Source organism: Mixophyes fleayi, chromosome 2 (assembly GCF_038048845.1).
Source record: "Mixophyes fleayi isolate aMixFle1 chromosome 2, aMixFle1.hap1, whole genome shotgun sequence".
Lineage (NCBI taxonomy): Eukaryota > Metazoa > Chordata > Amphibia > Anura > Limnodynastidae > Mixophyes > Mixophyes fleayi.
Genome location: NC_134403.1, coordinates 45,674,094 through 45,701,858, shown reverse-complemented (window position 1 = coordinate 45,701,858; position 27,765 = coordinate 45,674,094). Strand labels below are relative to the sequence as shown.

The following is a 27,765-nucleotide window of genomic DNA, read 5'->3' as shown; positions in this document are numbered from 1 at the left end:
TGATAATGAAGCTGGCGTACATTAACATGTTAAAAAAATGATAATTTTTTTTAATCAAACTTTAGTAAATAGCAATACTGAGCAGTGCCCATACCCTGTTATGGAGACTGCTCAGTAAAACTAAGAGATATGCAAAGCAGCAGATATGATATCTGCTGTGATGCAGTGATAGTAAATAAGAATTTTGAGGTTAATAACGTTTTAGGGGATTGAACATACTTTTTACTTTCATAAATAGGCCCCTGAGTGAGGGCCTCATTGTAATATTACAAAAGGCCAATCTGGGTGATGGGTGGGCTCCCCAGGACCTAAGCTCCAGGCTAGGTTGTCTAGCTTGTGATCCAACCCAGCTGAGTCTTTACAGTGGGGGTAATTTCAGAGGTCCCATTCATGCAGAGGTCAACAGTAAGTGGCTTAGTGGTCCCACAGTTGGAAGCCCTGTTATACAATTTCAGTTATTTTGAGTATGGGCACCGCCGCGGTTAACATTGGTGCCACTTGACATGGAGGACAAGCTCATCTGTTGCAGCTCTCCGGTTTTCCCATCCTTCTTCACACCCACCCTGCCCCTCCTTTCATGATGTCCTTAAACAGCAGGGTGAGGGGGCATTAGATCACCTACACCAGTTCCCCACTGGCTCATAACCGAATTCTCAATAGAGTGACAGGTGAGTGAAGTCCATGCTTCAAGTGGTGCCGGTATAATTAACAAGTACCAACAAACACATACCTGCAAACATTAGCTATTTCACAGTGAGATCTTATCCTGTTCCTATTTTGCAACTGAAATAAATAAATTGGTAATAAAATTATTTAATTTCGTGCTGAAAGCAACAGAATAAAGTGCTAAAAGCAACAGAATATTATAACATAGAATGTGTTTAGCTTGGTCACCTGATCATAACTTAATAATCAGAAGAAAGTGTTACTGACGTGTATTTTTTTTTTGTTTATTACATTTTCAATGTATTCCATCTTAAAGACATTTATTTTTTTAATTCAGTAAATGTCAGTAGATTCACTTATGGCTGGCAGCTCTGCTATGTAATATGCTAACAACAGCAAATGTGTGACCAGCACTGAGCATGTCATGTACTGCTACTTACTCCCAGACTGAGCTACATTCCTCTCTGTGTGTGTTTACTGTCAGTAAAGGGCTGTGAGTGACGTCATCAGCCTGCGCCTCGCACATGTGCACCACCAGCGTGGCCCCGGAAGGCAGTGAGTGCGCGGTGCTGGGCAGCAGTCTGTGTGATCATGGGGGAGCCGGGCAAGGACGAGCTCGGGAAGAAGCCGCTCATCAATAACAGGAATGACCCCGTGAAGGAGTTCGAAAGGTGGAAGAAGAAATACACCAAGAAGAAGGATAAGTGCAAGAGCCGCAGGAAGCAGAACAAGAAGCCGGAGTGGCAGATAGAGAGGGAGGGCATCAGCCGCCTGGTGCAGCGCTACAGCGAGGTGATTGACGTCTATGTACAGTAACCACCGGCATATTATGTATCAGAGAGATTAGCTCCAGTGATGTATTCTGTGTGATAGATTGCACATATGTCAGAGATAGGTGACCTGCTGTGGCATTACCAGTACCTTCATGCCAGCCACAGCAGCTGCAGAGACATAGTTGGCTACTGTACCTCTGATGCATGCTGAAGATGGTCAATGTTCCATATATGAAGTTATTCAGAACAATGCAGTAAGTTCCACTAGACAGTTTATGCTCATGTGTTGCCATACATCAGAGACTTTATGTTATGTGGTTTGTGTGATTTTTGCTCTATACTCAGATTCGTCTTGTAGTATTTTTATTTATTTATAAAGTATTTTACTAGGAAGAAATACATTGAATCCCCTGCCATTTTTAATAATGTCCTGCATGGTTTTCTTGAGATGCCCATTGGTAGAAACCATTCTGAACACAATATATCTGTTTATAAGTGGTTTCCAGGGCAACGTTAATTTATGGCCATTTGCAGCACCTTACTAGATGCATTCGATTATCCCTGTTGTTTGTGGCTTCCACTGTGACTTTCGCCAATGCATGTATGGGATTTATATAGAGTTGTTTATTTGTGTTGTCCTTGGCTGTGAAAGCTCAGCTTGATCTGTGCATTGGACATGGTTGTATCCACAAATTAGCAGGGTCCTATCTAAGGAATAAATATTTTGTGGGTGGTATAAATGCTTTGGTGAAAAGTCAGAAGTATAAAGCAGTGGCTGTAGTAAGTTGCAGCAGGTCATGTACCAACTATACGTTACTTGTGTGAGGGTGGAAAACACTTTTACACTGCCTCCTTGCTTTGTGTCAAGCGTTTTCTCTTAACAAAAGTACATTAAGTTGTTGATTTTTAGGATGTGTTTGTTGTCCTCTTTATAATACCACGATTTAAGTAATGCCATGTGCATTTGTAGTGTTAGGAGGGAGCACTGACCATTTTTCAGTATTAGGTAGTTTGTCTGTTTAAATATATTTGTGGATGTTCTCTCAGCCACTGGATCTCTGAAGCCCTCTTAGGCTACATACACACAGGGTTTTCAGCTGATTTCTGGCCCAATCACCCGATAAACTACTGTTCGGCCTGATATTGCATTAGTGTGTACACTGCAATGATGAACCAATATTGTTCCAAACTACATGATCGTTTCATTTTACTTTTAAACTGAACTAAAAATATCGTTCAGCGATGGAGCACTGTCGTTCCAATACTGCAGTGTGTGTGTACTCAGGACCAGCAGTGTCCATAGATTTCTATGGAGTGTACAGAGTCACAATCTTTTCAGCCGATGGTTATGATAGATGAAGAGCACAGATCTGAAAGTAAACGTGTAAAATGTGTATAGTGTGTGCACATGAATTGGCTGCTCATCAGGACCTTTTTTTTGTTTTTTTTTGTTTATAATCAGTCGTTGGTAAAATTGTTATTATTAACACATCTGGAGAAAATTTCTGTATTGGGTACCCAGCCTTAGTGCTGTTGGAAAATGACTCCACAAATAGGCTGACTGTGGTCATCTTCCAACCATACTTACCAGTTCAACTGACCTTTATCGCCTGCAGTATCACAGCGTAACATTATCTTTTACCTAAAGTACATTCATATATTTTCTAGATCAACACCAATGAAATTGTTAGATTCTCAGACTTCCCCTTGTCAAAGAAGACTGTGAGAGGTGAGTACAGCATCACTTCATATATTTTTAATATTACTAAACATTGCTTCATCAAAACTATTATTAAAATAAAAAAATTACTATTTAAAAGATTGGTATTTTTTTTTTTTGTATTTTATTTGTAACAATATTTCATTTTACTGCCCTTTCTTTTTCAAGTAATCACATAACTATATACTCACAGCTCTACATTGTTGGTTAAAAATATGTAATTTGTAATGTGCTATTTAAAATAAATTGTTAGCTCTGGATAATTGTATCAGTACTTGTACAATAGAGATCTATGAAGTGTAAATATTTGTACTTTCGTTGCTCCTAAAGCTGGAAACACACTTATGCAATTATTGTGCAGATCACGCTATAAATGACCATTTGGTCAGATCTTGCAAGAGTGTGTACGCTCCCTAGGTTTACTGTACCAAATCGCATCACATCTGTAGATTTGGTTTTTTAAACTTCCTAAAAATAACTACGATTTATTGATGTTGGGCAAATGTAGAAGTCTACGTACTCGCGACCACCAGCGTAGGCAGATATCTGTAGAGTGTACAGAGTCACGATCACTCCAGCAGATGGTTATCATCATCATCAACATTTATTTATATAGCAAATTCCGTAGCGCTTTATGGTTATGCGAGATGAAGATCTCAGATCTGCAGGTAAATCGTGTAAGTTTCTACACATGAATTGGCATGCTCATCCGGACTTTGTCGTTGGTGAAATCATTACAGAAATTGCATCTGAAAGTAAGATTGCATAGGTGTGTACCTAGCTTAACTCTAAATGGGCCCAAAATGTTACATTCTCTCCTAGTTAATAACTTAAAAGGTTTAGTGAAAGTTGTAAATTTTAAATAATGGATTTAGTTGTTCTTTAATGGGTGCAATACTGTGTTGGCGCTATGGAAATATCATAGTAGCTCATTATCTCTCCTTGCAGGATTGGTGGAGGGTCAGTATCGGACACCCACAGAGATACAGAAGCAGACTATAGGTTTAGCCTTACAAGGGAAGGATGTTCTGGGAGCTGCTAAAACTGGATCTGGCAAGACACTTGCATTCGTCCTTCCTGTAAGTATCCATTATTGTCCATTGTTTCATTACCAACCTTATATGCATAATAATAATTTAGGAGATGGCAATGGTATCGCTGATTCTAATTCATTAGCTGCTTGCATTGCATGTAGACTGTTGGAGCTACAGTATTCTAACTCCTAATACAGGATTTGGAAGACAAGGAACACATGTTTTAAAAAATGGTTCCAACTTAGATATATTAAATATATATAGATTGTAATGCTTTTTAGTCCCTTTGAAAATAACAAAAAAACAATCACATTAATGTAAAAATGAGAAGATTGCACTGGTTAGATCTGCATAAAGTGCAGTACAATGCCAGTTTATATCACAGGGCAAAACTTGTGTTTTAGTATTGGTCACTTTATCGAAAAATTGATATATAATGGAATTAGTAAATGCTACAGCACTTTTTCATCAAATAATATATATGATGTAATAAAGAGGTGATATAAGAGGGCGCTGTACAAGATCCAGGTGCTGAGATATTGTTTGCAGAACAGCAATTAGCAGATTAGTACAAGGGACCATATCTAACTTCACAGGTTTCCATATCTGATTAACTAGTATCCACAGGTTCACATTGGTTTAACTGAGAACGAGACTTAGGAGAGTCGCATCAATCACTGCAGATTAATAAACATAAGCACAATTACATTGATGACTGATATTTTACACAACATGACTATAGATGGGTCGGGAGTCATCTCTTTTGTATAGAAAGCTGTTTCCTTGTGTAATATGCTCTGAAATTGTGACCTATTGACAGGGCCGCCATCAGAAATCATGGGGCCCAGTACAAATGACGCAGGCAGGCCCCCCCCCCCCCCCCCCCGATGAAAACATGTCACAAATTAACATTAATAGGTTATTACATATTAAAGTAATGCCGACTAATATATACTCATCAAGCTGCTCCTGCTGCTGTCTGACCAACCACATGCAGCACTGCCCAAAGGTGTTTTATGTCACGTCACCTTAACATCAACATCATATACATATCCAACATTCTACTGCAACACAATACTGAGTAAAGCACTCCTTCTGATGCTTCCTCTTCTTCCTCTGCGGCGGCGGGAATTGTGGTGTGACGTCCACACCATCAGTGACAGGGAGGATCACATGATCGCAGGGGCAGAGCAATGATTCCCCTGCGATCATGATTGGCAGCTGTCACATGATCGCAGGGGAATGATTCCTCCACCCCTGCGATCGTATACTGGTGCCTGGCTGTCACGCTGACAGCCAGGCTGAAAACATGAGTGCAGAGAAGCGGAGGCAAGGGGAGGCCAGCGCAGATGCCGTGGACTTCAAGACAGGTGTTGCGCTGGCTGTTGTACCCCCCTGATGACGGCCCTGCCTATTGAACTGTATATACATTGAAAACTTGCAGTTTAATATGTGTGTTCTAGAAAAGTATTACCCCTGACTATAGAGTTTTGTGACTTCAACTTTGATATAATGGTTTATTCTCTATGCTCGTCTGTTATGGGTTCTGAATGTTCCTAGTGTTGAAAAATATAAGTTTTTGTACAAATATTATTGATATAAACACATCTTATTGAAATATGTCCTGCACTAATATAGAAGTGTGTGTGTGTGTATATATATATATATATATGTTGTTGTTGTGTGCATTGAACGTTATGACTTGTTATGGAGGGACAAACTGAGGGAGGGAGGGAGAGGGGTTTTGGGGAAAGAAGTTAACGGTATACTACTGATAATCATGTAATCCTAGTGTGAAGTGATTTAATAGTTATGTTCTTAATTGGTAAACTATAATATGAATGAGTGCCAACAAATTATTGGAGGGGTCCCAAGTCACAGGGAGCTCAAGGGTTAGATCCAGGTATGTGAGGAATGTCAAACAGTAGCTAGTGGGGATTCAGCTTCAGTATAGTTCATCCAGGGAGTCATTATATGGAAATTAATTGGTGTATTATTTAGAGTGGCGGTGATGCTTTCTAATCTGTATGTAGAACAGATGTTGTGTGTGGAGTTTCTCAGTGAAACTGGTGACTGTATTACAATCCAGGGGGGCACCAGGTCCTGGTCGTGCCTACAGAACAGCTGTGATCTGGACTATCCTCCGTCATAGGTCATTGGGCATATACCTTGTAATGGACCATATTTCTTCTTATAGGCTCTGGAATGCTTGTACCGCCAGCAGTGGACGGCAGACGACGGACTTGGAATCCTGATCATTTCTCCCACCAGAGAGCTGGCGTATCAAACGTTTGAGGTCGTACGGAAAGTGGGCCGGAACCACGAGTTCTCTGCAGGACTTGTCATTGGAGGAAAGGTGTGATTGTGTTGTAGAAATGGTGCAGCAAAAAAACCAAACAAACCTAAAATCTTGTTAATTATTTAAGACGTTCTTTTATTTACCAGGCTTGAAATACAAACACTTTCCCCAGAGGCGGCATCTTCTGTGCTTTATCACTTTATTTACAGATGCTGACCTATCTCATTAAGTAAAGCAATTAATGGTAATCCCTTGATGTATATTAAATTGTCTATATTATTGACTATCAAAAATGGCAAGCAATTTAGGGGCCAGGACACAGCTATAATAGTGCTTAAAGCAGTGGTTCCCAAACTTTTTCAGTTTGTGGCACCCTCAGTCTCCATAATTTTTTCAAGGCACCCCATTAAAATAATTACCGAGCAGTCCCGGTTTTTAAGTATTTACGTCAAAGTAACGTAATAAGTACTTAGGTCAGGACAGAAATACTTAGTAAGTTGTTTGCAAAAATAATACACATAAATCCAAGGGAAAAGAATAATTTTATATATTTTTTTTCAATTATATTTCTGTCAAACAATAATTTACAGCTAATATTAAGAGGAATAAGACAAACAAAATAAAACAACAACATGTACAAAAATCATCACACTGTGCCCCTCTTCGTCCACGCGCGCACTCTGTGCCCCTCTTCGTCCACGCGCGCACTCTGTGCCCCTCTTCGTCCACGCGCGCACTCTGTGCCCCTCTTCGTCCACGCGCGCGCTCTGTGCCCCTCTTCGTCCACGCGCGCACTCTGTGCCCCTCTTCGTCCACGCGCGCACTCTGTGCCCCTCTTCGTCCACGCGCGCACTCTGTGCCCCTCTTCGTCCACGCGCGCACTCTGTGCCCCTCTTCGTCCACGCGCGCACTCTGTGCCCCTCTTCGTCCACGCGCGCACTCTGTACCCCTCCATTGCTGTTTCCTTTCACATTGTCCTCCTTTTCTTTACTTACCATACTTGGGCGCCGTCTCTTCTGCCGTCTCTTCTGCCGTCTCTTCTGCCGTCTCTTCTGCCGTCTCACCAATGCAGTGGCGCCTGTGACCCAGCATCCTCTCACTGAATATGTCAGGCGTGATGTGACATTCAGTAAGAAGCTAGGAGGATGCTGAGTCCTGGGCGCTTCCGGATTGGTAAGTTTTTTTTGTTTTTTTTATTGGTCCCCTGGACACTTTGGGGACCGCTGGTTTAAGGTATTATATGTTGATCTACTGTGGAACTGGCCGCACTTGTTTCTGACTGTCTCGCTCCTGTTAAGTGTTGCCGTACTAACGCAAAGGAAGAGGGATGGCTTTGGAAAGACATATGCAAATGATTTTGAGTTATCCCAGGCAAAGTTCTGTCTCTCCACCTCTAATCCCTACCTCAACATCACTGGTCTAGATATGTGCTGTAGAAGTTGCCGGGAATGGAGAGACAAAGCTCTGCCCAGTTATTGATTTACATACAGTGAACCTCATTTACGAATCGCATTGGATGCGCACTGCAAACCACCTTGGTTTTGCCCCAGTGTGCATAAATGGTCCGCTCACTGTACATCAAGGGGCACACTGTCTCCTCCATCTCTGGACATGTCTCCACAAAGAGGTGACTGTGCAGGAGTGTTAACATCACATCAAAGTTCACTACTTTAGAATCTCCGTTTTTTATTAATTAAATGTTTCAGTTGTTTTTCCCAATTTTATGTTTGCATTATTTGTAAGAATGAGGGGACATTAGGGCTGCCCTATTACATATGACACTTTTGTGTCTATAGTTTTTTATGCACATTGGACAACGTCCACCTAGTAATGTGCTTTTCTGCCGAAGAGCAACAGTCATGTGCAACATATGTCTAGTACGAGATCCAGTCTCCACCAGCTCCGAGGTTCTGCAAAATGCAGGGGATTTGGGCCCTTCCACAAAGCCTTGAACAGTTCTATAAATCTGCCCTCTCCAACCCCTTCTCAGTTTAACAGTGATGCTTCTTAATGATAGCTCAGCCCAAAGAGAAGCCTTCCTGGATTTCCAAATAGGGTAACACGAAATGTATCCTGGCTCCTTCTTCTAGCAGCGAGTGTGAAGCTAAAGGACAGTCCCAAGCTGCACACAGCTACTCCAAGGTGGCCGATAGAACCAGAAGAGGAAGGAGGTTCAGTTACATGGTGGAAGAGAGTCCTGGTTATGGTGGAAGAGAGAGTCCTGGTTATGGTGGAAGAGAGAGTCCTGGTTATGGTGGAAGAGAGAGTCCTGGTTATGGTGGAAGAGAGAGTCCTGGTTATGGTGAAAGAGAGAGTCCTGGTTATGGTGAAAGAGAGAGTCCTGGTTATGGTGAAAGAGAGAGTCCTGGTTATGGTGGAAGAGAGAGTCCTGGTTATGGTGGAAGAGAGAGTCCTGGTTATGGTGGAAGAGAGAGTCCTGGTTATGGTGGAAGAGAGAGTCCTGGTTATGGTGGAAGAGAGAGTCCTGGTTATTGGCATCTGACTGTTCTCGGACTTTTGCGGTGACGGTCGGTCCTCGTTTCAAACCTACCACACCACTGATGGCGTCACAGCAGTGCTAGTCACCAATAGCTGCATTATTACTGTGGTTGGTGCCACGCACTTTCTCCACCAACAACTACAATTATTATTCCGCTATCTTATACATCTAGTGTTCCCCAAACATCTTCCATTGTGATCCATTTGGGCAGGTCCATCTTTTAGTTCTGTTTCATGTCATTGTATGTAATATGTTTGTATCATGATTCCCGCAGTGTACAGCACTATGTCATATTTCAGCGTTTTATAAAGGATAATATATTATTAATAGTGATGGTGTCTAATAAAGCGACATGGATTTGTACAAATGTTTCCTATAACTTACCACTTGGTTAAGAAGAAAGTTCCCTGTACGTTTTGCATAGAAAGCAGTTTGAGTGCGGTACGTTATAGTGATTTATGAGGTTGTCCTGCAACAACTAAATTTCCATTTGCAGATTGACGCTTTTCTGTTTTGAATGCACAGTGAATACTTTTGTTGTTTGTAGTGTTTTTTTCCTCTGACTTTTTATTTTCTTCCTTTAGGATTTGAAGCATGAATCCGACCGCATCCATCGCACAAATATACTGATCTGCACCCCTGGGCGTCTCCTGCAACACATGGATGAAACCTCCCTTTTTCATGCCTGTAATCTCCAGATGCTGGGTGAGTACGGGGCTTCTTTGTAACGTGCGGAAACAATCCAGAGATCATTAGAGATGGAAGGAAGAGTGAAAATAATTTTTAGGGGGAATTCAATTGACAGCGTTACTCGTGATAATAATGCGGCCCGCGCACTATTACCGTCACTACGGTAATAGATGCGCGCCTGTACCGTCACTACGGTAATAGATGCGCGCCATTACTGTCACTACGGTAATTTCAACACTGATTTTTGATTGCAGCTCTGAGAAATCCTTTCCATTATATTGGGGGATGGTGACAATATGGAAAAGTTATATATTTATATTTACATTTTTATTTTACTTTTAATAGGAGGGGGGGGGGATTAAAAAAACACAGTCACCCCGGACTGTGCCCCTAACTGCTCTCCCCGCCTCTATCCTGTCCACTGATATTTTCCTGCTTTGGTCACAGTGCTGGATGAGGCTGACCGGATCCTAGACATGGGCTTTGCAGACACCATGAATGCAATTGTGGAGAATCTGCCTAAGAAACGTCAGACCCTCCTCTTCTCCGCAACCCAGACCAAATCTGTGAAGGATCTTGCGCGCCTGAGCTTGAAAGACCCAGAGTATGTGTGGGTTCACGAGAAGGCAAAATTCAGGTATCTTTCCTTATACTGTCCAGTTGTTGCTGTTATGTTTTGACTCTGATCTGAAATGATGTGATCAGATAACATATGAACATATGTTACATTTACTGGGTGTTACAGCCGGTACAGTTTATTTGTAAAGTCACTCATCTTACACGTCTTCTGTGCTGGTATAAGAATGACCTGAATAATAATGAGTAGGAAGTGTCTGTGTACTGGGAGAGAACATGCTTGCTGGGCTCATGAGAACTTTTCGTGACCTCATTAAACTGTAAAAAAAAAAAATCAAAAAAAAAATCTGCCATCTTTAGACAGATTGTCTTGTACAATGAGCACAAGACATTAGTGTCGCTTGATCTTCAGCACACAGGACAGCCCACACCAACAGCTAACGTTAAATTATACCTATGTTTTAGCTGGAAGTGCAAGCGAAAGGGAATGGCCGTTTTATTTCTGGTTTTCTCAAGAATGTTATGTGTTAATAGCATACAGTGCATTTATGCTTTTACACGGATTTTGCTATTAATGTTAGATTTTTCAGGGCTACATAACAGGCAATTAAATAACAGTGCAAGCACCACTGAGACAATGGCTGTGTGAGAACAATTAACTGTGTAATAACCTTCCAGGTATTGGAGAGGTTGGTTAGACAGCTCATCAGAATAAGCTGTGCAGCTCACTTATATCAGCAATGTATGTGGATGTATGACTTGTGTATTTTTTTTTTGTTATAGAGGCCAGTGTCATGCATATACAGCATTGGGAAAAAAATATTAAATATATTTGATGCCAGCTGAGTGAAACGTACCGATCTGTTGACTACAGTATATACTCCAGATTAATAACCATAAATGAAATCCCATCACAGAGTGCAGTCACTCTTTGAGATTGTATTAATCAGGTTCCATGGCTGTTCTAATTAACCTGAACTATGCAGAACCCATAGTTTCACCAGCCTGTCACGTTAGCCAGCCAAATGGCCGGTAGGCTTTAGTCTTGTAGGTATGAACAAAAAAAAACCCAGCAGACTTGTTTGAGGCTCTTTTTAGTCCATCTGACCTTTATTGAGCTGGGGGTACGAACTCCATAGACCCATAGGTGGCAATTAATGTCGCCCCTAACATCCCTGCACAATAGATTGTGGTGCGGAATACGTATGAATGGGTGTTCACTCTTCTTAAATACTGTAGATTAAATACTCGGATATGTGTTTTGTGCAAGTTGAGCTTCGTTTGCAGTTTTGATATTTCTTGACATGACCGCCTGGGGAAAGCTATGAGATGAACTTCAAATGCTTTAATCTATTTGACATTTATGTTGCAAAATGCCATTGAGGCCGTCCTCACGGTGAAAAGAGAGAGAGTCACTTGACAGTCCTGCCTAATATCTACCAACTGTTCAGCGGCACATTTTCCCCGTCTCACATTTGTGTATGAGAAATTTGCACGTTTCCACGGCCTTTAGTGTCCTGTGTGGAATGCGAACTGTCATTTTCTGTTTCACACACAAGACTCGGATAATCTCCCACAGTGCTCTATGTTATAATATATGTTTCTCTCTCCTACCACTAGGGGACACTGCCAGACATTGGGGTATAGTAGTGGGATTGGGAGTTTAGGCACTAAAAACTCTTTGATTTTTACTCCCCTCCTCTGCCCCTCCTCTCCTAGATACCTCAGTTTTTTTTAGTGCCTTAGGAGTTAGGCCAGTTTGGTATAGGCTCCTGCCTATATGTTTAGTGATAGTGTTTCACGTTTTTATTTTATTTTTTCTTAAGGGTGCTTCGCGGGGATCGATCCTAAGTCCCAGAGAGGGTGAATAGTCCTGGGCTTCCTTCACCCTGATCCCCGCGCAAGGTAAGAAGTGGCTGATGCCCGGGTCTTCCTTCACCAGTCTTGCCGGTAGTTCATCCCCTAGAAACAAGCTGTTAGTTGTTGATAGCGCCATTAGGGCTTTAGGTGCCCACGGAGGTAGACCTCTTCAGCGGGCCACAGAGATAGGTCGCGCAGGGGAGATCCAGGATCCATCTCTCCCCGCCGACGGACTAGCCGGCAAGCCCCCTCCTCCATACCCCCACCTCCCCTGACAACGAGCAGCGGGGGTCCGTTAGCGCTCCCTCTATTATAGAGAGCGGCGCTGCAGGAGACGCACACGCTACCTGGGCACTGTAACAAGCGTGTTGTGGAGAGATTACCGACAGCCATATTATAGATGAGCTGTTCGGTAACTTAGAGAGGAGCAGACATTTTTTTGATGAAGGCGGAGCTGGAGGAGGACCTTCGTTTCCCGCACTTCTCAGGATCCTGCACAGCGGAGTCGCCATCTTTAGCTCACACCGAGCAGCTGCATGTCGCTTCTCTCCTCTCATTTACCTCTTCTGTGACTGGTATCGTTAAATCCTGTGTTTGTTTGTGTACAAAAACATTTTAAACATTCATGGTTGATTGTTCTACCTAGCGGAAGAGGTTAAAAGTTACTGTGGGGCAAATTTGTACCCGGGTATATAGATCTGGCTACAAATTGTGTATTGCTGTATTCTGACATTAACTATTTAGACAATAATCATTTATCTGTCTAGTCATAATCAGTTTATACTGTATTTAACCAGTAATGTCTAACAAGGAGTCCTCTGACAGGGGATCCTCTGGAGGGTCTGCATTGTATTTTACTTGTGCCATGTGTAAAGTAAAACTTTCAAAGGGACAGCATGACAAAGGTGCCCTTTGCGCTGCTTGTGAGACCGGATCTCAGGAGCGTCCCGCCCCAGCTCAAACACCGTTATCCATGGTAGAGCCGCCTTGGGTTAAATCCTTTGCTGCAACTATGGAGAAGTTTACCACGGTGATGTTACAGGCTGCAGAGATACGTCAGAATGTAGTTACAGAATATCAGGTATCTCTCACTGCAGGGCAGCGCTCTTCACATGTAGCAGGGGCGAGTGACCAGACAGAATTTTCAGGCACATCCATACAGAGTTCTCTGACTCACAGTGATGATCGCCCACTTGCAGTCTCCCACAGAGCCAAAAGGGCCTCACTGGATATAAACCAGGGTCGTAGCCCAGGCTCAGATATCCCATCAGATGAGGATGGGAATATAGTCTCGGATACTCAGGAAGAAGACTCACTGAGTATTATGACCACCTCGGTGGGTAATATTGAAAGCCTGGTGTTAGCCTTGGTTTTGCTGACCCTACACCCTCGGCTCCCTCAGGTTTTTCCATTTTCAAAAGGACTAAATCTCAGGTTATGTCTTTCCCACCGTCATCAGAGATGGTACAGATTGTGACGGATGCTTGGTTAAACCCAGGAAAACAGTTAGTTATGCCGGGTAGATTTAAGAGTTTTTACCCTCTTTCAACAGAGGATTGTATTAAATGGGAGGCGTCTCCTAAGGTGGACAGACCCATTATCAGGTTGTCCACTTCCTCTGCCATTCCTACCCAGGAGAGAGTATCTCTTAAAGACTCCACTGACAAAAAGTGTGACAATGCGCTCCGGTCCGCATATGTGGCTTCCGGTAGCTTGTTTAGGCCCACTATGGCAATGGCATGGGCAAATAAGGCGGTGCAGATTTGGGCAGAACAGTTGATCGCGGCCATCCAAAGTAATGCTCCGCTACCTGATCTCCTGGTTCTCGCTGAGCACATTCAGGAGACGGCGGATTATATGGGACAGGCATCCATGGATGCAGTAGCAGTCAATGCCAGAATTGGCGGCCTTATTATGGTGTCACGACGTTCCCTGTGGTTACGTTTGTGGACGACGGATGCTGAATCAAAGAGGTCTTTGGAAATCCTGCCTTTTGATGGAGTCACTATGTTTGGGCCGGAGCTTGAAAAAGTGATTGAGGTAGCCACAGGAAGGAAGAGTAATATTCTTCCTATGGGCTCTCGTAAACCGCGTCAAGCTCGGTTTCGGTCCTTTCGCTCCTTCTCGCAGGGCCGTGGCGGCCCACCAAGGGGTCAGCCGGCGGTTTCCAGAGGAGGCGGCGGCAGAGGTAGGGGCGCTCCCAGACGGGGAACGTCGCGTCCCAGTGAAAAACCTGCAGCATGACTCTTTGGCCCCCACACGGGTACCCGTGGTGGGGGCACGGCTTCTTCTCTTCAAGCGCCAGTGGTGGTCAGTCACGTCGGATGCTTGGATTCGAGGAGTGGTGTCGAAAGGATATGTTATAGACTTAATCCAGTTTCCAACAATAAGGTTCCTTTCCGCACCGGTGCCCGCTTGTCCCCTCAGAAGTCAGGCCCTGCTGGAGGCAGTGGCGAAGCTTCAGGGTGCGGGAGTGGTGGTTCCGGTGCTGGGGCCAGAAAGGGGTCAGGGGTTTTACTCCAATCTCTTCTTGGTTCCGAAGCCGGACGAAACATTTCGCCCTATACTGAATCTCAGGTCCTTGAACAAGCAAGTGGTAGTCCAGAGATTCAAAATGGAGTCTCTTCGGACAGTCATTGCAGGGATGGAAGAGGGAGAGTTTCTAGCTTCCATCGATATAAAAGATGCGTATTTACACGTTCCCATATGGGAACAGCATCATCGGTTCCTGAGGTTTGCGGTGAGTTCCGATCATTTTCAATTCAGAGCCCTTCCGTTTGGTCTGGCCTCTGCTCCTCGAGTGTTCACAAAAATCATGGCAGTTATGGCAAGTGCCCTGAGACGAAGGGGAGTCACGATAATTCCATATCTAGACGACCTTCTTTTAAAGGCGAGGTCTGCAGAGATTTTATCTCGCCAGGTTCAGACCACAATGGAGTTCTTGGAGGACCATGGGTGGATTCTGAATGTGCCAAAATCGTCTCTCATCCCAGCTCAGCGCATGCGCTTTCTGGGATTGGTGTTCAACACAATGGTTCAGAGGGTGTTCCTTCCTCAGGAAAAGATCATCGCCCTCCAGCAGAGAACCAGAGTATTATTGGATCGTCCTCGAGTGTCCATGCTCTCCTGCATGAAACTTCTAGGGACTATGGTGTCGGTGTACGAGGCAGTTCTGTTTGCCCAATTTCATTCCCGGTCTCTTCAGTTGGAAATTCTCCGGAAATGGTCGGAGTCACAGGAACGGTTGGACAGACAGTTCATTCGACTGTCTCCTTTAACTCGACTGTCATTAACATGGTGGCTCTCCACGAGCAAGCTAAGCAAAGGTCATACCCTCAAATCGGGCCCCTGGACCTTAGTGACCACGGACGCAAGTCTTTCGGGTTGGGGAGGAGTCACGGGACTGTTAAAGTTTCAGGGACTCTGGTCTCCCCAGGAGTCAGCTCTTCCCATAAACATATTGGAGTTGAGAGCTGTGCTCAAGACTGTTAAAAGCTCAGTGGTTTCTGGAAGGAAAACATCTGCAGATACAGTCAGACAATGCCACGGCTGTGGCTTACTTGAATCATCAAGGAGGAACTCGCAGCAAGGCAGTCATGCAAGAGGCTGCCAAGATTCTAATCTGGGCGGAACATCACGTTCCCCAGATGTCAGCGGTATATATTCCGGGAGTGGACAACTGCGATTTCTTAAGCAGGGAGAAAGTTCATCCAGGGGAGTGGTCCCTGTGCAAAGAGGTATTCGCTCTTCTAGTTCAGAGATGGGGTCTACCAGAAATAGACCTCATGGCTTCCAGACTGAATTGTCAGGTCCCTCTGTATTGTGCAAAGTCCCGGGACCCTCGAGCATACGCAGCAGTCGCCATGGCGATTTCGTGGCGCTTCAGGCTGGTGTATCTGTTCCCACCTTTTCCGATGCTGTCTCGCGTTCTGAAAAAGCTAAAAAGAGAACGCGTTCAGGCAATCTTGGTAGCCCCTCATTGGCCTCGCAGGGCGTGGTTCTCATACATTATGGGAATGTCAGCAGATCAGCCGTTTCGTCTGCCCATGCGCGCAGACCTGCTAGTTCAGGGCCCTCTTCATTATCTCGATTTAGATCGGCTGGCTTTGACGGCGTGGCTGCTGAATCCTTAGTTCTTAAGGCTAAGGGTTTTTCGTCACGAGTTATTGCCACCATGATTAGGGCAAGAAAGTCATCTTCTGCGGCTATTTATCATAGGATCTGGAAGGTTTATATCCTTTGGTGTGAATCCAAGGGTTTCCATACTTCCAGGTTTAGCCTGTCTAGACTGTTGGCTTTTTTGCAGGAGGGCCTGGATAAGGGACTCAGACTGGGTTCCCTTAAAGTTCAGATGTCTGCACTGTCAATTTATTTTCAGCGAAAATTGGCACTTCTGAGTGAGGTTCAGACCTTTTTACAAGGAGTCCTTCATATTCAACCCCCATTTTCTCATCCGGTAGAACCTTGGGACTTGAATTTAGTGTTGAGGGCTCTTTGTCTTCCTCCATTCGAGCCCCTTCATACCGCAGAATTGCACCATCTGTCTTGGAAGACGGTTTTTCTTCTAGCTATATCTTCAGCTAGGAGGGTGTTGGAATTGGCAGCACTCTGTTGTAGTTCTCCATTTTTGGTGTTTCATGAAGATAGAGCGGTGTTACGTACTAAACCTTCCTTTGTTCCAAAGGTAGTGTCTAGGTTCCATCTCAACCAGGAGATTGTGGTTCCGGCATTTCGTCCGGATTTGTCGTCTTCAACTGACTCTGTTGATTACGATCTTCATCTACTGGATGTGGTTAGGGCTCTCCGGTGCTATGTGGACCGCACAGCCTCTACTCGTAAAACAAAGGATCTGTTTGTTTTATACAACGTCAAGAAGCTTGGTTGGCCGGCGTTTAAACAGACTATTGCTCGGTGGATTACTTCCACTATTAGTCTGGCTTATGTCCGAGCTTCTCGGCCAGTTCCTCAGACGCTTAGGGCTCACTCGACTAGGGCTGTTGGTGCATCCTGGACGGCACGCCATGGGGCTTCGGCTGAACAACTGTGCAAAGCGGCCACTTGGACGTCTGTTCATACTTTTGTAAAGTTTTACAGATTGCAGGCTTTCGCATCTTCTGATGCGATCTTTGGCAGGAAAGTATTACATGCAGCCGCTCCAGAGCATTCCCTCCCATGAGGCTGCTTTGGTATGTCCCCAATGTCTGGCAGTGTCCCCCAGTGGTAGGAGAGAGAAAAGAGGATTTTCACTTACCGTAAAATCTATTTCTCATTCTCCACTGGGGGACACTGCGCTCCCTCCCTTGCTCTGTAGACGATCTGATTATGAATGTTTTTTACATTCTTCTGCCCGTTGGGCAGCTCCTTATAGTACACTTGGTTAGTCAAAACTGAGGTATCTAGGAGAGGCGGGGCATAGCAGAGGAGGGGAGTAAAAATCAGAGTTTTTAGTGCCTAAACTCCCAATCCCACTACTATACCCCAATGTCTGGCAGTGTCCCCCAGTGGAGAAAGAGAAATAGATTTTACAGTAAGTAAAAATCCTCATATATATATATATATATATATATATATTTGTCAATGACTTATAAGACGGCCTTATACATTGCCATGCTTATTTATCCGGCTTGTAAAGAAAAAGACAAAACCATTACTAAACCCAACTGTATTCAGACATGGATCTAACGTTATCTATTTATTTCCTAACAACGTCCTAGCTGAGATTTGCCATGTGGGCTCTTTGTAGCTTTTTATGTAGTCCCCATATCCATGACCGCTCCCACAGAACCACATTATGACCTTGGTTGGATCTAACCCGACAACATTGCTTGATGAAAAGCAGCCATTCCCATGTTCTGTAGAAGAGAACAACAATCATGGCTGACTGTGTGAGTGTAGCAAGAGGATTGCTGACTTCTGGGCTCATTGTCACAGTTTTAACTTGGTTTAGTGAAAGTTCTTATCAGATATACTTCAGTGGGCTAAATTTAGCAGCCAATGATTTCCAGTTGGCGTGATTTATGGGGTTTGCATTATGTGGCAGATTCATTAATGCGGTAATATTTTAACTTAAGAGAGTGCAGCTGTCAGGTCGCTCTCTTTTGCCGGTGTTATCTTGTCCTACACAGCCCGAGATGGAGCACTTTGAGCGAGCACCTAATTGACAGGCTAATCTGAAGTGTTTTGCAGGGCTCCTAATAAATTAAATACTGTGGTGATTAATTAAAATGAGCAATTATGCCCTCCAACCAGCAATTACTAGGCACTGAGCTGAAACCAGCGGGTATGTTCAGCATGCCTGCTAGACAGCTGGATAGTGTGTGTGTGCAGCCTGGAGGAGATACGCAGCTCTGGTGGCACTACAAATCCCAGCATGACCTATGAGCCCTGCCTGCTATGCAGCTCATTCCTATATAAATAATCTTCTTTCTACAACCATCCTTCTTGTTTGGTTAACTTTCCTGACTCGCTCAGGAAATATGTATAGAATGATTGTCCTGTGTATCCCATTCTCTTTCTATTACAGCACCCCTGCAACTCTGGAACAGAACTACGTGGTCTGCGAACTGCCTCAAAAGATTAACCTCTTGTATTCCTTTGTGAGGAACCACCTGAAGAAAAAGAGCATTGTGTTCTTCTCCAGCTGTAAAGAGGTACGGGAAGTTGGATTGGACTGTGGGGTATGATGGGGCCCCCAGGAGATATTGTAGGGCCCATTCCTGAGTTGAATTTCATTGACACATTTCATGCTTTGAGTACACAGCAGTGTACAATGTCGAGGTTTCAGGGGGGAATTAAGTAACTAAGGCCTGTGTTTTTGGAAAGGCCACAGACGCCCCAGGTATAGCAGAGGTGCAGGTGCAAATCATTTATAATGTTGAAGTTTATTGGGTACTATTTATACATTAAATCATTTAACGATTGTCTAAGGGCTGCGTTATTTTCATGCCTGATGTTGAGCACATCTCCTGAAACACAACTGCGTTAGTTGATCGGAAGCGGTGACCTATCCAAGTGTTGTTTTGTTGTTTGTTTGTTTTTGTTTTTGTTTAAGCAATTTTTCTCTTTACCAGAGTTTGACAAAATATTGTAGTATTTCTGTGCCTGTTACCATCATCCAGTCAGTGTCACCACAGTAAGCGGAGACTTTCCTAGGATTGTAGCAGACCCGACTAGCTAGACCCTCCATAGGCAAACTGATAGATTTCAGGGGCTGCACATTACCCTTAACACACCAATCTGTAATAACATATCAGCATTCTTACAAGCTATAACAAAAGAATCTGCCAATAAAGCAGGGTGGAGCTGGGGCCCGCAGTTGATGGCTCAGGGGACCACCTGTTGCTCATGACTGCGCTAGACTCTGTGTGGTATATTTACTAAACTGCGGGTGTGAAAAAGTGGAGATGTTGTCTATAGCAACCAATCAGATTCTAGCTGTCATTTTGTAGAATCTGATTGGTTGCTATAGGCGACATCTCCACTAGCTTCGGGTACCTCAGCGACCTGACCAGCTTGTATAATATTATATACCCTCGGTGACCAGACCAGCTGGTATAATATTATATACCCTCGGTGACCAGACCAGCTTGTATAATATTATATACCCTCGGGTATCTCGTTGACCAGACCAGATTGTATAATATTATATACCCTCGGTGACCAGACCAGCTTGTATAATATTATATACCCTCGGGTACCTCGGTGACCAGACCAGCTTGTATAATATTATATACCCTCGGGTACCTCGGTGACCAGACCAGCTTGTATAATATTATATACCCTCGGGTACCTCGGTGACCAGACCAGCTTGTATAATATTATATACCCTCGGGTACCTCGGTGACCAGACCAGCTTGTATAATATTATATACCCTCGGTGACCAGACCAGCTTGTATAATATTATATACCCTCGGGTACCTCGGTGACCAGACCAGCTTGTATAATATTATATACCCTCGGGTACCTCGGTGACCAGACCAGCTTGTATAATATTATATACCCTCGGGTACCTCGGTGACCAGACCAACTTGTATAATATTATATACCCTCGGTGACCAGACCAGCTGGTATAATATTATATACCCTTGGATATCTCGGTGACCAGACCAGCTGGTATAATATTATATACCCTCAGGTACCTCGGTGACCCGACCAGCTTGTATAATATTATATACCCTCGGGTACCTCGGTGACCAGACCAGCTTGTATAATATTATATACCCTCGAGTATCTCGGTGACCAGACCAGCTTGTATAATATTATATACCCTCGGGTACCTCGGTGACCAGACCAGCTTGTATAATATTATATACCCTCGGGTACCTCGGTGACCAGACCAGCTTGTATAATATTATATACCCTCGGGTATCTCGGTGACCAGACCAGCTTGTATAATATTATATACCCTCGGGTACCTCGGTGACCAGACCAGCTTGTATAATATTATATACCCTCGGGTACCTCTGTGACCAGACCAGCTGGTATAATATTATATACCCTCGGGTACCTCGGTCACCAGACCAGCTTGTATAATATTATATACCCTCGGGTATCTCGGTGACCAGACCAGCTTGTATAATATTATATACCCTCGGGTACCTCGGTCACCAGACCAGCTTGTATAATATTATATACCCTCGGGTACCTCGGTCACCAGACCAGCTTGTATAATATTATATACCCTCGGGTACCTCGGTCACCAGACCAGCTTGTATAATATTATATACCCTCGGGTACCTCGGTGACCAGACCAGATTGTATAATATTATATACCCTCGGTGACCAGACCAGCTTGTATAATATTATATACCCTCGGGTACCTCGGTGACCAGACCAGCTTGTATAATATTATATACCCTCGGGTACCTCGGTGACCAGACCAGCTTGTATAATATTATATACCCTCGGGTACCTCGGTGACCAGACCAGCTTGTATAATATTATATACCCTCGGGTACCTCGGTGACCAGACCAGCTTGTATAATATTATATACCCTCGGGTACCTCGGTGACCAGACCAGCTTGTATAATATTATATACCCTCGGTGACCAGACCAGCTTGTATAATATTATATACCCTTGGGTATCTCGGTGACCAGACCAGCTGGTATAATATTATATACCCTCGGGTACCTCGGTGACCAGACCAGCTTGTATAATATTATATACCCTCGGGTACCTCGGTGACCAGACCAGCTTGTATAATATTATATACCCTCGGGTACCTCGGTGACCAGACCAGCTTGTATAATATTATATACCCTCGGGTACCTCGGTCACCAGACCAGCTTGTATAATATTATATAGCTTTGGGTACCTCGTTGACCAGACCAGATTGTATAATATTATATACCCTCGGTGACCAGACCAGCTTGTATAATATTATATACCCTCGGGTACCTCGGTGACCAGACCAGCTTGTATAATATTATATACCCTCGGGTACCTCGGTGACCAGACCAGCTTGTATAATATTATATACCCTCGGGTACCTCGGTGACCAGACCAGCTTGTATAATATTATATACCCTCGGGTACCTCGGTGACCAGACCAGCTTGTATAATATTATATACCCTCGGTGACCAGACCAGCTTGTATAATATTATATACCCTTGGGTATCTCGGTGACCAGACCAGCTTGTATAATATTATATACCCTCGGGTATCTCGGTGACCAGACCAGCTGGTATAATATTATATACCCTCGGGTACCTCGGTGACCAGACCAGCTTGTATAATATTATATACCCTCGGGTACCTCGGTGACCAGACCAGCTTGTATAATATTATATACCCTCGGGTACCTCGGTGACCAGACCAGCTTGTATAATATTATATACCCTCGGGTACCTCGGTGACCAGACCAACTTGTATAATATTATATACCCTCGGTGACCAGACCAGCTGGTATAATATTATATACCCTCAGGTACCTCGGTGACCCGACCAGCTTGTATAATATTATATACCCTCGGGTACCTCGGTGACCAGACCAGCTTGTATAATATTATATACCCTCGGGTATCTCGGTGACCAGACCAGCTTGTATAATATTATATACCCTCGGGTACCTCGGTGACCAGACCAGCTTGTATAATATTATATACCCTCGGGTACCTCGGTGACCAGACCAGCTTGTATAATATTATATACCCTCGGGTATCTCGGTGACCAGACCAGCTTGTATAATATTATATACCCTCGGGTACCTCGGTGACCAGACCAGCTTGTATAATATTATATACCCTCGGGTACCTCGGTGACCAGACCAGCTGGTATAATATTATATACCCTCGGGTACCTCGGTCACCAGACCAGCTTGTATAATATTATATACCCTCGGGTATCTCGGTGACCAGACCAGCTTGTATAATATTATATACCCTTGGGTACCTCGGTCACCAGACCAGCTTGTATAATATTATATACCCTCGGGTACCTCGGTGACCAGACCAGCTTGTATAATATTATATACCCTCGGGTACCTCGGTCACCAGACCAGCTTGTATAATATTATATACCCTCGGGTACCTCGGTCACCAGACCAGCTTGTATAATATTATATACCCTCGGGTACCTCGGTGACCAGACCAGCTTGTATAATATTATATAGCTTTGGGTACCTCGGTGACCAGACCAGTTTTGTACAATATTCCTTTATGTTGGATACTATGTTTATTCTTTGTCCCTAAACCTTTGCTTTGTGTCCTCCCCCAGGTTCAGTATTTGTTCCGCGCGTTCTGCAGGCTGCAGCCCGGTATCCCCATCTTGGCTCTGCATGGCAAACAGCAACAGATGAAGAGGATGGAGGTGTACAATGACTTTGTGAGGAAAAAGGCAGCTGTTCTCTTTGCCACGGACATTGCGGCTCGTGGGTTAGGTACGTCATGTTATCCTGTCCTGAAACCAGCACTACAGGGAGAATTGTTATGCTACTGTAACTAAAAATCTATACGTTTTGTTTTTATTTTATTTTTTACAATAAATCTATTTAGAATTGTTACTATGCAGAACAAAAACGACATATTTTATTTTTCTACAGCACAAAGAACAAGTTTGCAAAAGGCAGAGACCTGCTAAATTGAAAAAATATGTATAGAAACGTCTACTTTAATAAATGGGGGTATCCTGAAGTTGTGTCGCTACAACCTCACAACATAGGGGCATACTTACCAACTTGTTTCCGGGAGAGGGGGCGTGACTGGAGTGCGGGACGAGGCAAATCGCGCCATTTTGGACCCGCCCCCCGCGGAAACGGAAACGGAATTTGGGAAAATGACGCAATTGGCCTCGTCCCGCCCCCTCCCGCACTCCAAAATGGCGTGATTTGCCGAGAATCGCGTCAAATGACGTGATTCTCGGTGAGATTGGGATGCGGGAGAAATGCCAGCTTTCCGGGAGAGTTGGCATGTATGCATATGGGATACAGATGTATATTGATGTAAGACTGTGTAAGGTTAAGCTTCACCTTACACCTGCGTCGGCAGCCATTTTGTGGGTTGAAAGCAGCCTATCCGTTCAATAAGCTCTGTTCAGTAATGTCTCAATTATGTCACTATTATTTTTTCAAAATGGCCGCCTCTGTTGTGTGTAAATGACAGGTACACTTTGGGGTAAGAATTGCAAAGATTAGAAATTGTTTAATTATCTTGAGCAGAGGCGTAGTGCCACGTATCGGGTAAATTTTGAATACAAGAATAGAAGGATTGCTTTGACAATTAATATTATTATTAATAACCTGTATTTGTATAGTTCTAATGTCTAATGAAGGACTTTGATGGGAATGATGAAGTGTTCTCTGTAGTACCTGCCCCAGCGGAGCTTCCGGTCTAAATTTTAGACCACACTAACTTAGCAATATGTTTTGTACCGCTGGAGGTAGGAAGAGGACACCCACAAAATCACTGAGAGAACATACAGACTCCACACAGATTGTCGGAATTACCACAGACATTTTATAACCACTCTTGTTTTATCCTCAGATTTCCCAGCAGTCAGCTGGGTGCTGCAACTGGACTGCCCGGAGGATGCAAACACTTATATCCACAGAGTGGGGAGAACAGCCAGGTACGTATCATCTGGTTATACACTAGACATGTCTCAGCTCACTCTGCCAGTCACAGATTATATATAGGGGCACATTCAATTAGGTTTCTGGTCCGCGGGAACGGGCCGCAAAGTCAATTCACGGTACCGCAATAACGTGGATTTTCGTGCGCACCCCATAGGGTTGCGTAGGAAAATCTGTGTTATTGCGGTACCGTATTACTGGCAATACTGCGCAGGTTCCACAGTAACGCGCGTTATCGTGCACAGGAAACCTAATTGAATATGCCCCAAAGACTGCATTAGTCTCCATTTTATATTTAAGATACAATTTTAACTAAAAGGAGAAAACGTTGGCAGATCTACTGTTAGCGCTCTAAGTCCGTGGGTCATCGCTAAACTCGGTTTCCACCTTTTTTAAAAGTTTTGTACCCCTATATCTCCACTATACCTTCAGTGGTGATCCGTCGAAGGCCTGCCATTTACTCAGTTTAACAGAGGCCAGCGTCTATAATTTTTCGGAGTCCACAAACGCTGGTTATTTTCCATGCTTTGCGGCCTGTTGATTATATCTAGCGTGGCTAGAATTTGGTAACTAGAGCTCTAGGGAGGCTCCGGGAAGGAACCGCAGCGGATAAGCCTGTTTGCCGGCGATACAGGGTTATGAATGTAATGAGTAGATGAGCGTACTCCTTTATGTCTCTTTAAATACATTCTTGTTTATAGTTTCTGTGCTTGACTTATGCCTGTCTCTACACTTTCCTGGATGACATAGGAAGTGCCGATATAACAAAGTACTGAAAATGTGACCAGTGACTGTTTAACGTTTTCTACTTGTCACTGAGGCGTTTATTTTATGGTCTCCTGCCTTCATACTGTGAGATAACATTAGGTGATTGAGGGTAACCTTAGTCTGATTATAGCACATTCCCCTTATCACCATTGTTGGCATATTGCATGTGAGCTGGATTACATTTTAATAGCTGCCGTTAATGGAGCTTGCTAAGGCTTCATTGAAAGTTTCATGGACCACGAGAGAATTTAATTGTCCCACATAAAAGCCTTAATTAATGATCAGCATTAGTTAGCATCCGGCATTATCTGCTGTCATTATAACCGTTCCTTGGTTCTGTCTCCGCGTTCCTTTGTTGGGACGCAGCTGGGCTGGATTGCCGGGCTGCATAGACAATCAGTGCATCGATACGCTGCGTTCCGTGCCTGCCCTTACTTCTGTTTACCGTCAGATTTCATTTATGTCTGAGGCTTTTGCTTTGGCGCTAGCAGAATTGGATTTTTGGAAGAAAAATAGCTTTACTAACAGGAAGGGAGCAGTGCTGGGGAAGGCAGTGGTGGCTTGGCTGCCTCGTTATCCGGAGTCATTTTGTGCTTTGTGAATGTTGATGAATTTTCAAGCCTCAACAACTCTCTTTAGATCACATGGAGATTTTCAGGGAGATACGGCTATCCTGCAAGTAAAATGTAGTTTAATGTTTTTGTTGTCATTTTTGAAGCGTACCCCTTGCTTATACACCTTGGAGCAGCCTTTTTTCTAGGACTCTACCAATAAGCACGGTGGCTTAGTGGTTAGCACTTCTGCCTCACAGCGCTGGGGTCATGAGTTCAATTCCCGACCATGGCCTTATCGGTGTGGAGTTTGTATGTTCTCCCCATGTTTGCATGGGTTTAATCCGGGTGCTCCGGTTTCCTCCCACACTCCAAAAACATACTAGTAGGTTAATTGACTGCTATCAAAAAAAATTGACCTTAGTCTCTCTGTGTGTGTGTGTGTGTATGTTAGGGAATTTAGACTGTAAGCTCCAATGTGGCAGGGACTGATGTGAATAAGTTCTCTGTACAGCGCTGCGGAATCAGTGGCGCTATATAAATAAATGGTGATATTCATAAGAAGGCAGCCGTTTATTAGCATAGATATGTAAGGTGGGTTTTCAGTGACCGTTTAAAAATTTGCAGGCTGTTCTCCATCACGGTCTGATAATCCGAGAAGTATAAGGAAATCTGTATTCGAAAGATTACTGTGTAACGGGCACGTGCCTCACTTCACTTTGAAGTTCGGAGGGCACATGTACCCCCCATCCCCAGGAAGATACAGCCCCTAAGCAGTTTGTTCATGAGAGTGGGTTGTCTGTAGAGCTTTGCAAGTGGACAGGGAGCTTTGGCTGATAGTGACTGCTGATTGGATAAACTCCACACCTTCAAATATGATGTCACCTGCATGCTATACCCCTTTTATATTTGTCAGACACCAATGTTTTGGAAATATGCTGATCGGGGTACTATATCTCCGTAACTGCGGGTATTCCCCATGGGAGATATTGCTGTTCTGCGCATAAAAATGTCAGCCTGTCATATTGCGCTACAGTGTTATTTTTTGAAGAGAGTATGAAATGCACATTCAGTGCGATTTCTGTAAACCAATCAGAATTATGCTGCTGCTAACTTTCCACCGTGCAGTCATTATGGAAGGGACATAGAAGGTTATGATTAGAAAGCTTAAATGTCAGGTGTCTGGCACATGTTATAGGTCAGTGGTGGGGAAGAGAGTATTGTGATGCCACAAAATTGCAGCACAATTACCTATTACAGAGAAGGTTCACATTATACAACATCGTTCCATCCCTGATCGTGATTTTCAGGAAGTTTAGAAAACCAAATCAGACACGATGTGTGTTAGTAAGATAAAACATGACCGTGGCAATGGACACACTCTGACCAAACGGTCGTTTATCTTGTGATCTGCTCGGTAATTGCATAAGTTTGTACCCAGCTTTAGAGAAGAGATCTACTCCATGGTGCTGCTTGAGCCACACAAGCCTGCTGTGCTACTTCACTATATACCTCTCCATTCTCCTCCTATTCTTCTGCCCTCCCGATTACTACTTGTTCTGAACCTGTGATTGGAGGAGGAAGCGCAGTGTGAGACGTACACAAGTCACCTGTACTTCCTTCAGTCTCTGTAATGGGCAGTGTGAATATAATAGGTATAGGTATACTGTTCTGCTCTCCCAGCTTCCTCTGCTTGTGGCTTCAGTCACTTCCCACTTCCCTGCAAGGAACCCAGGGGCAAACACAGGATTTGTAGAGGGGGGTTTCCACACCACGCCGCCAGTGGGCGTGACCAGCATGCATAGGGGCGTGACTATAATTTTAGACAGTGCTTGGCTGCTCTCCAACATGGGCAATGCTGCATGCACTACTGTTAGCTGCACGCAGTTCTCCCTTTTCAAGAAGAGCTGTGTGAAGCGGAAGCAGGGTTCAGCCACCTCAATTATACAGTGCCCCAGGCTTGGGGGGGCGGGGGGGTTCCAGGCACTAAATAGTCGTGTATCTCCACATTGGATCTGTTTACTTGGCAGAAATACAAACCCTTCCAGGGGTATATTTACTGACCTGCAGGTTTGAAAAAGTGGAGATGTTGCCTATAGCAACTAATCGGATTCTAGTTATCATTTATTTAGTACAATCTACAAAACGACTGCTAGAATCTGATTGGTTGCTATAGGCAACAGATACTTTTTCTAACCCGCAGTTTAGTAAATATACCCCCAGGAGTGTTATAATCTGCACATTTACTGGACTGTT

At 44.0% G+C, this 27,765-nt stretch overlaps 1 protein-coding gene across 1 annotated transcript in view; it reads left to right on the top strand.

Annotated features, from left to right (window-relative positions):
• Window positions 1-1,181: 1,181 nt before the first annotated feature.
• The window catches only part of DDX10 (DEAD-box helicase 10), a 179,786-nt gene continuing 153,202 nt past the window's right edge, over window positions 1,182-27,765 (top strand). Inside the window, exons 1-9 of the mRNA XM_075198896.1 lie at window positions 1,182-1,458; window positions 3,108-3,168; window positions 4,108-4,238; window positions 6,391-6,549; window positions 9,577-9,697; window positions 10,130-10,319; window positions 18,642-18,768; window positions 22,837-22,999; window positions 24,102-24,186. Coding sequence (XP_075054997.1) covers window positions 1,258-1,458; window positions 3,108-3,168; window positions 4,108-4,238; window positions 6,391-6,549; window positions 9,577-9,697; window positions 10,130-10,319; window positions 18,642-18,768; window positions 22,837-22,999; window positions 24,102-24,186 — 1,238 coding nt within the window. The 5' untranslated portion in view covers window positions 1,182-1,257. The remainder of the gene's footprint in view (window positions 1,459-3,107; window positions 3,169-4,107; window positions 4,239-6,390; window positions 6,550-9,576; window positions 9,698-10,129; window positions 10,320-18,641; window positions 18,769-22,836; window positions 23,000-24,101; window positions 24,187-27,765) is intronic.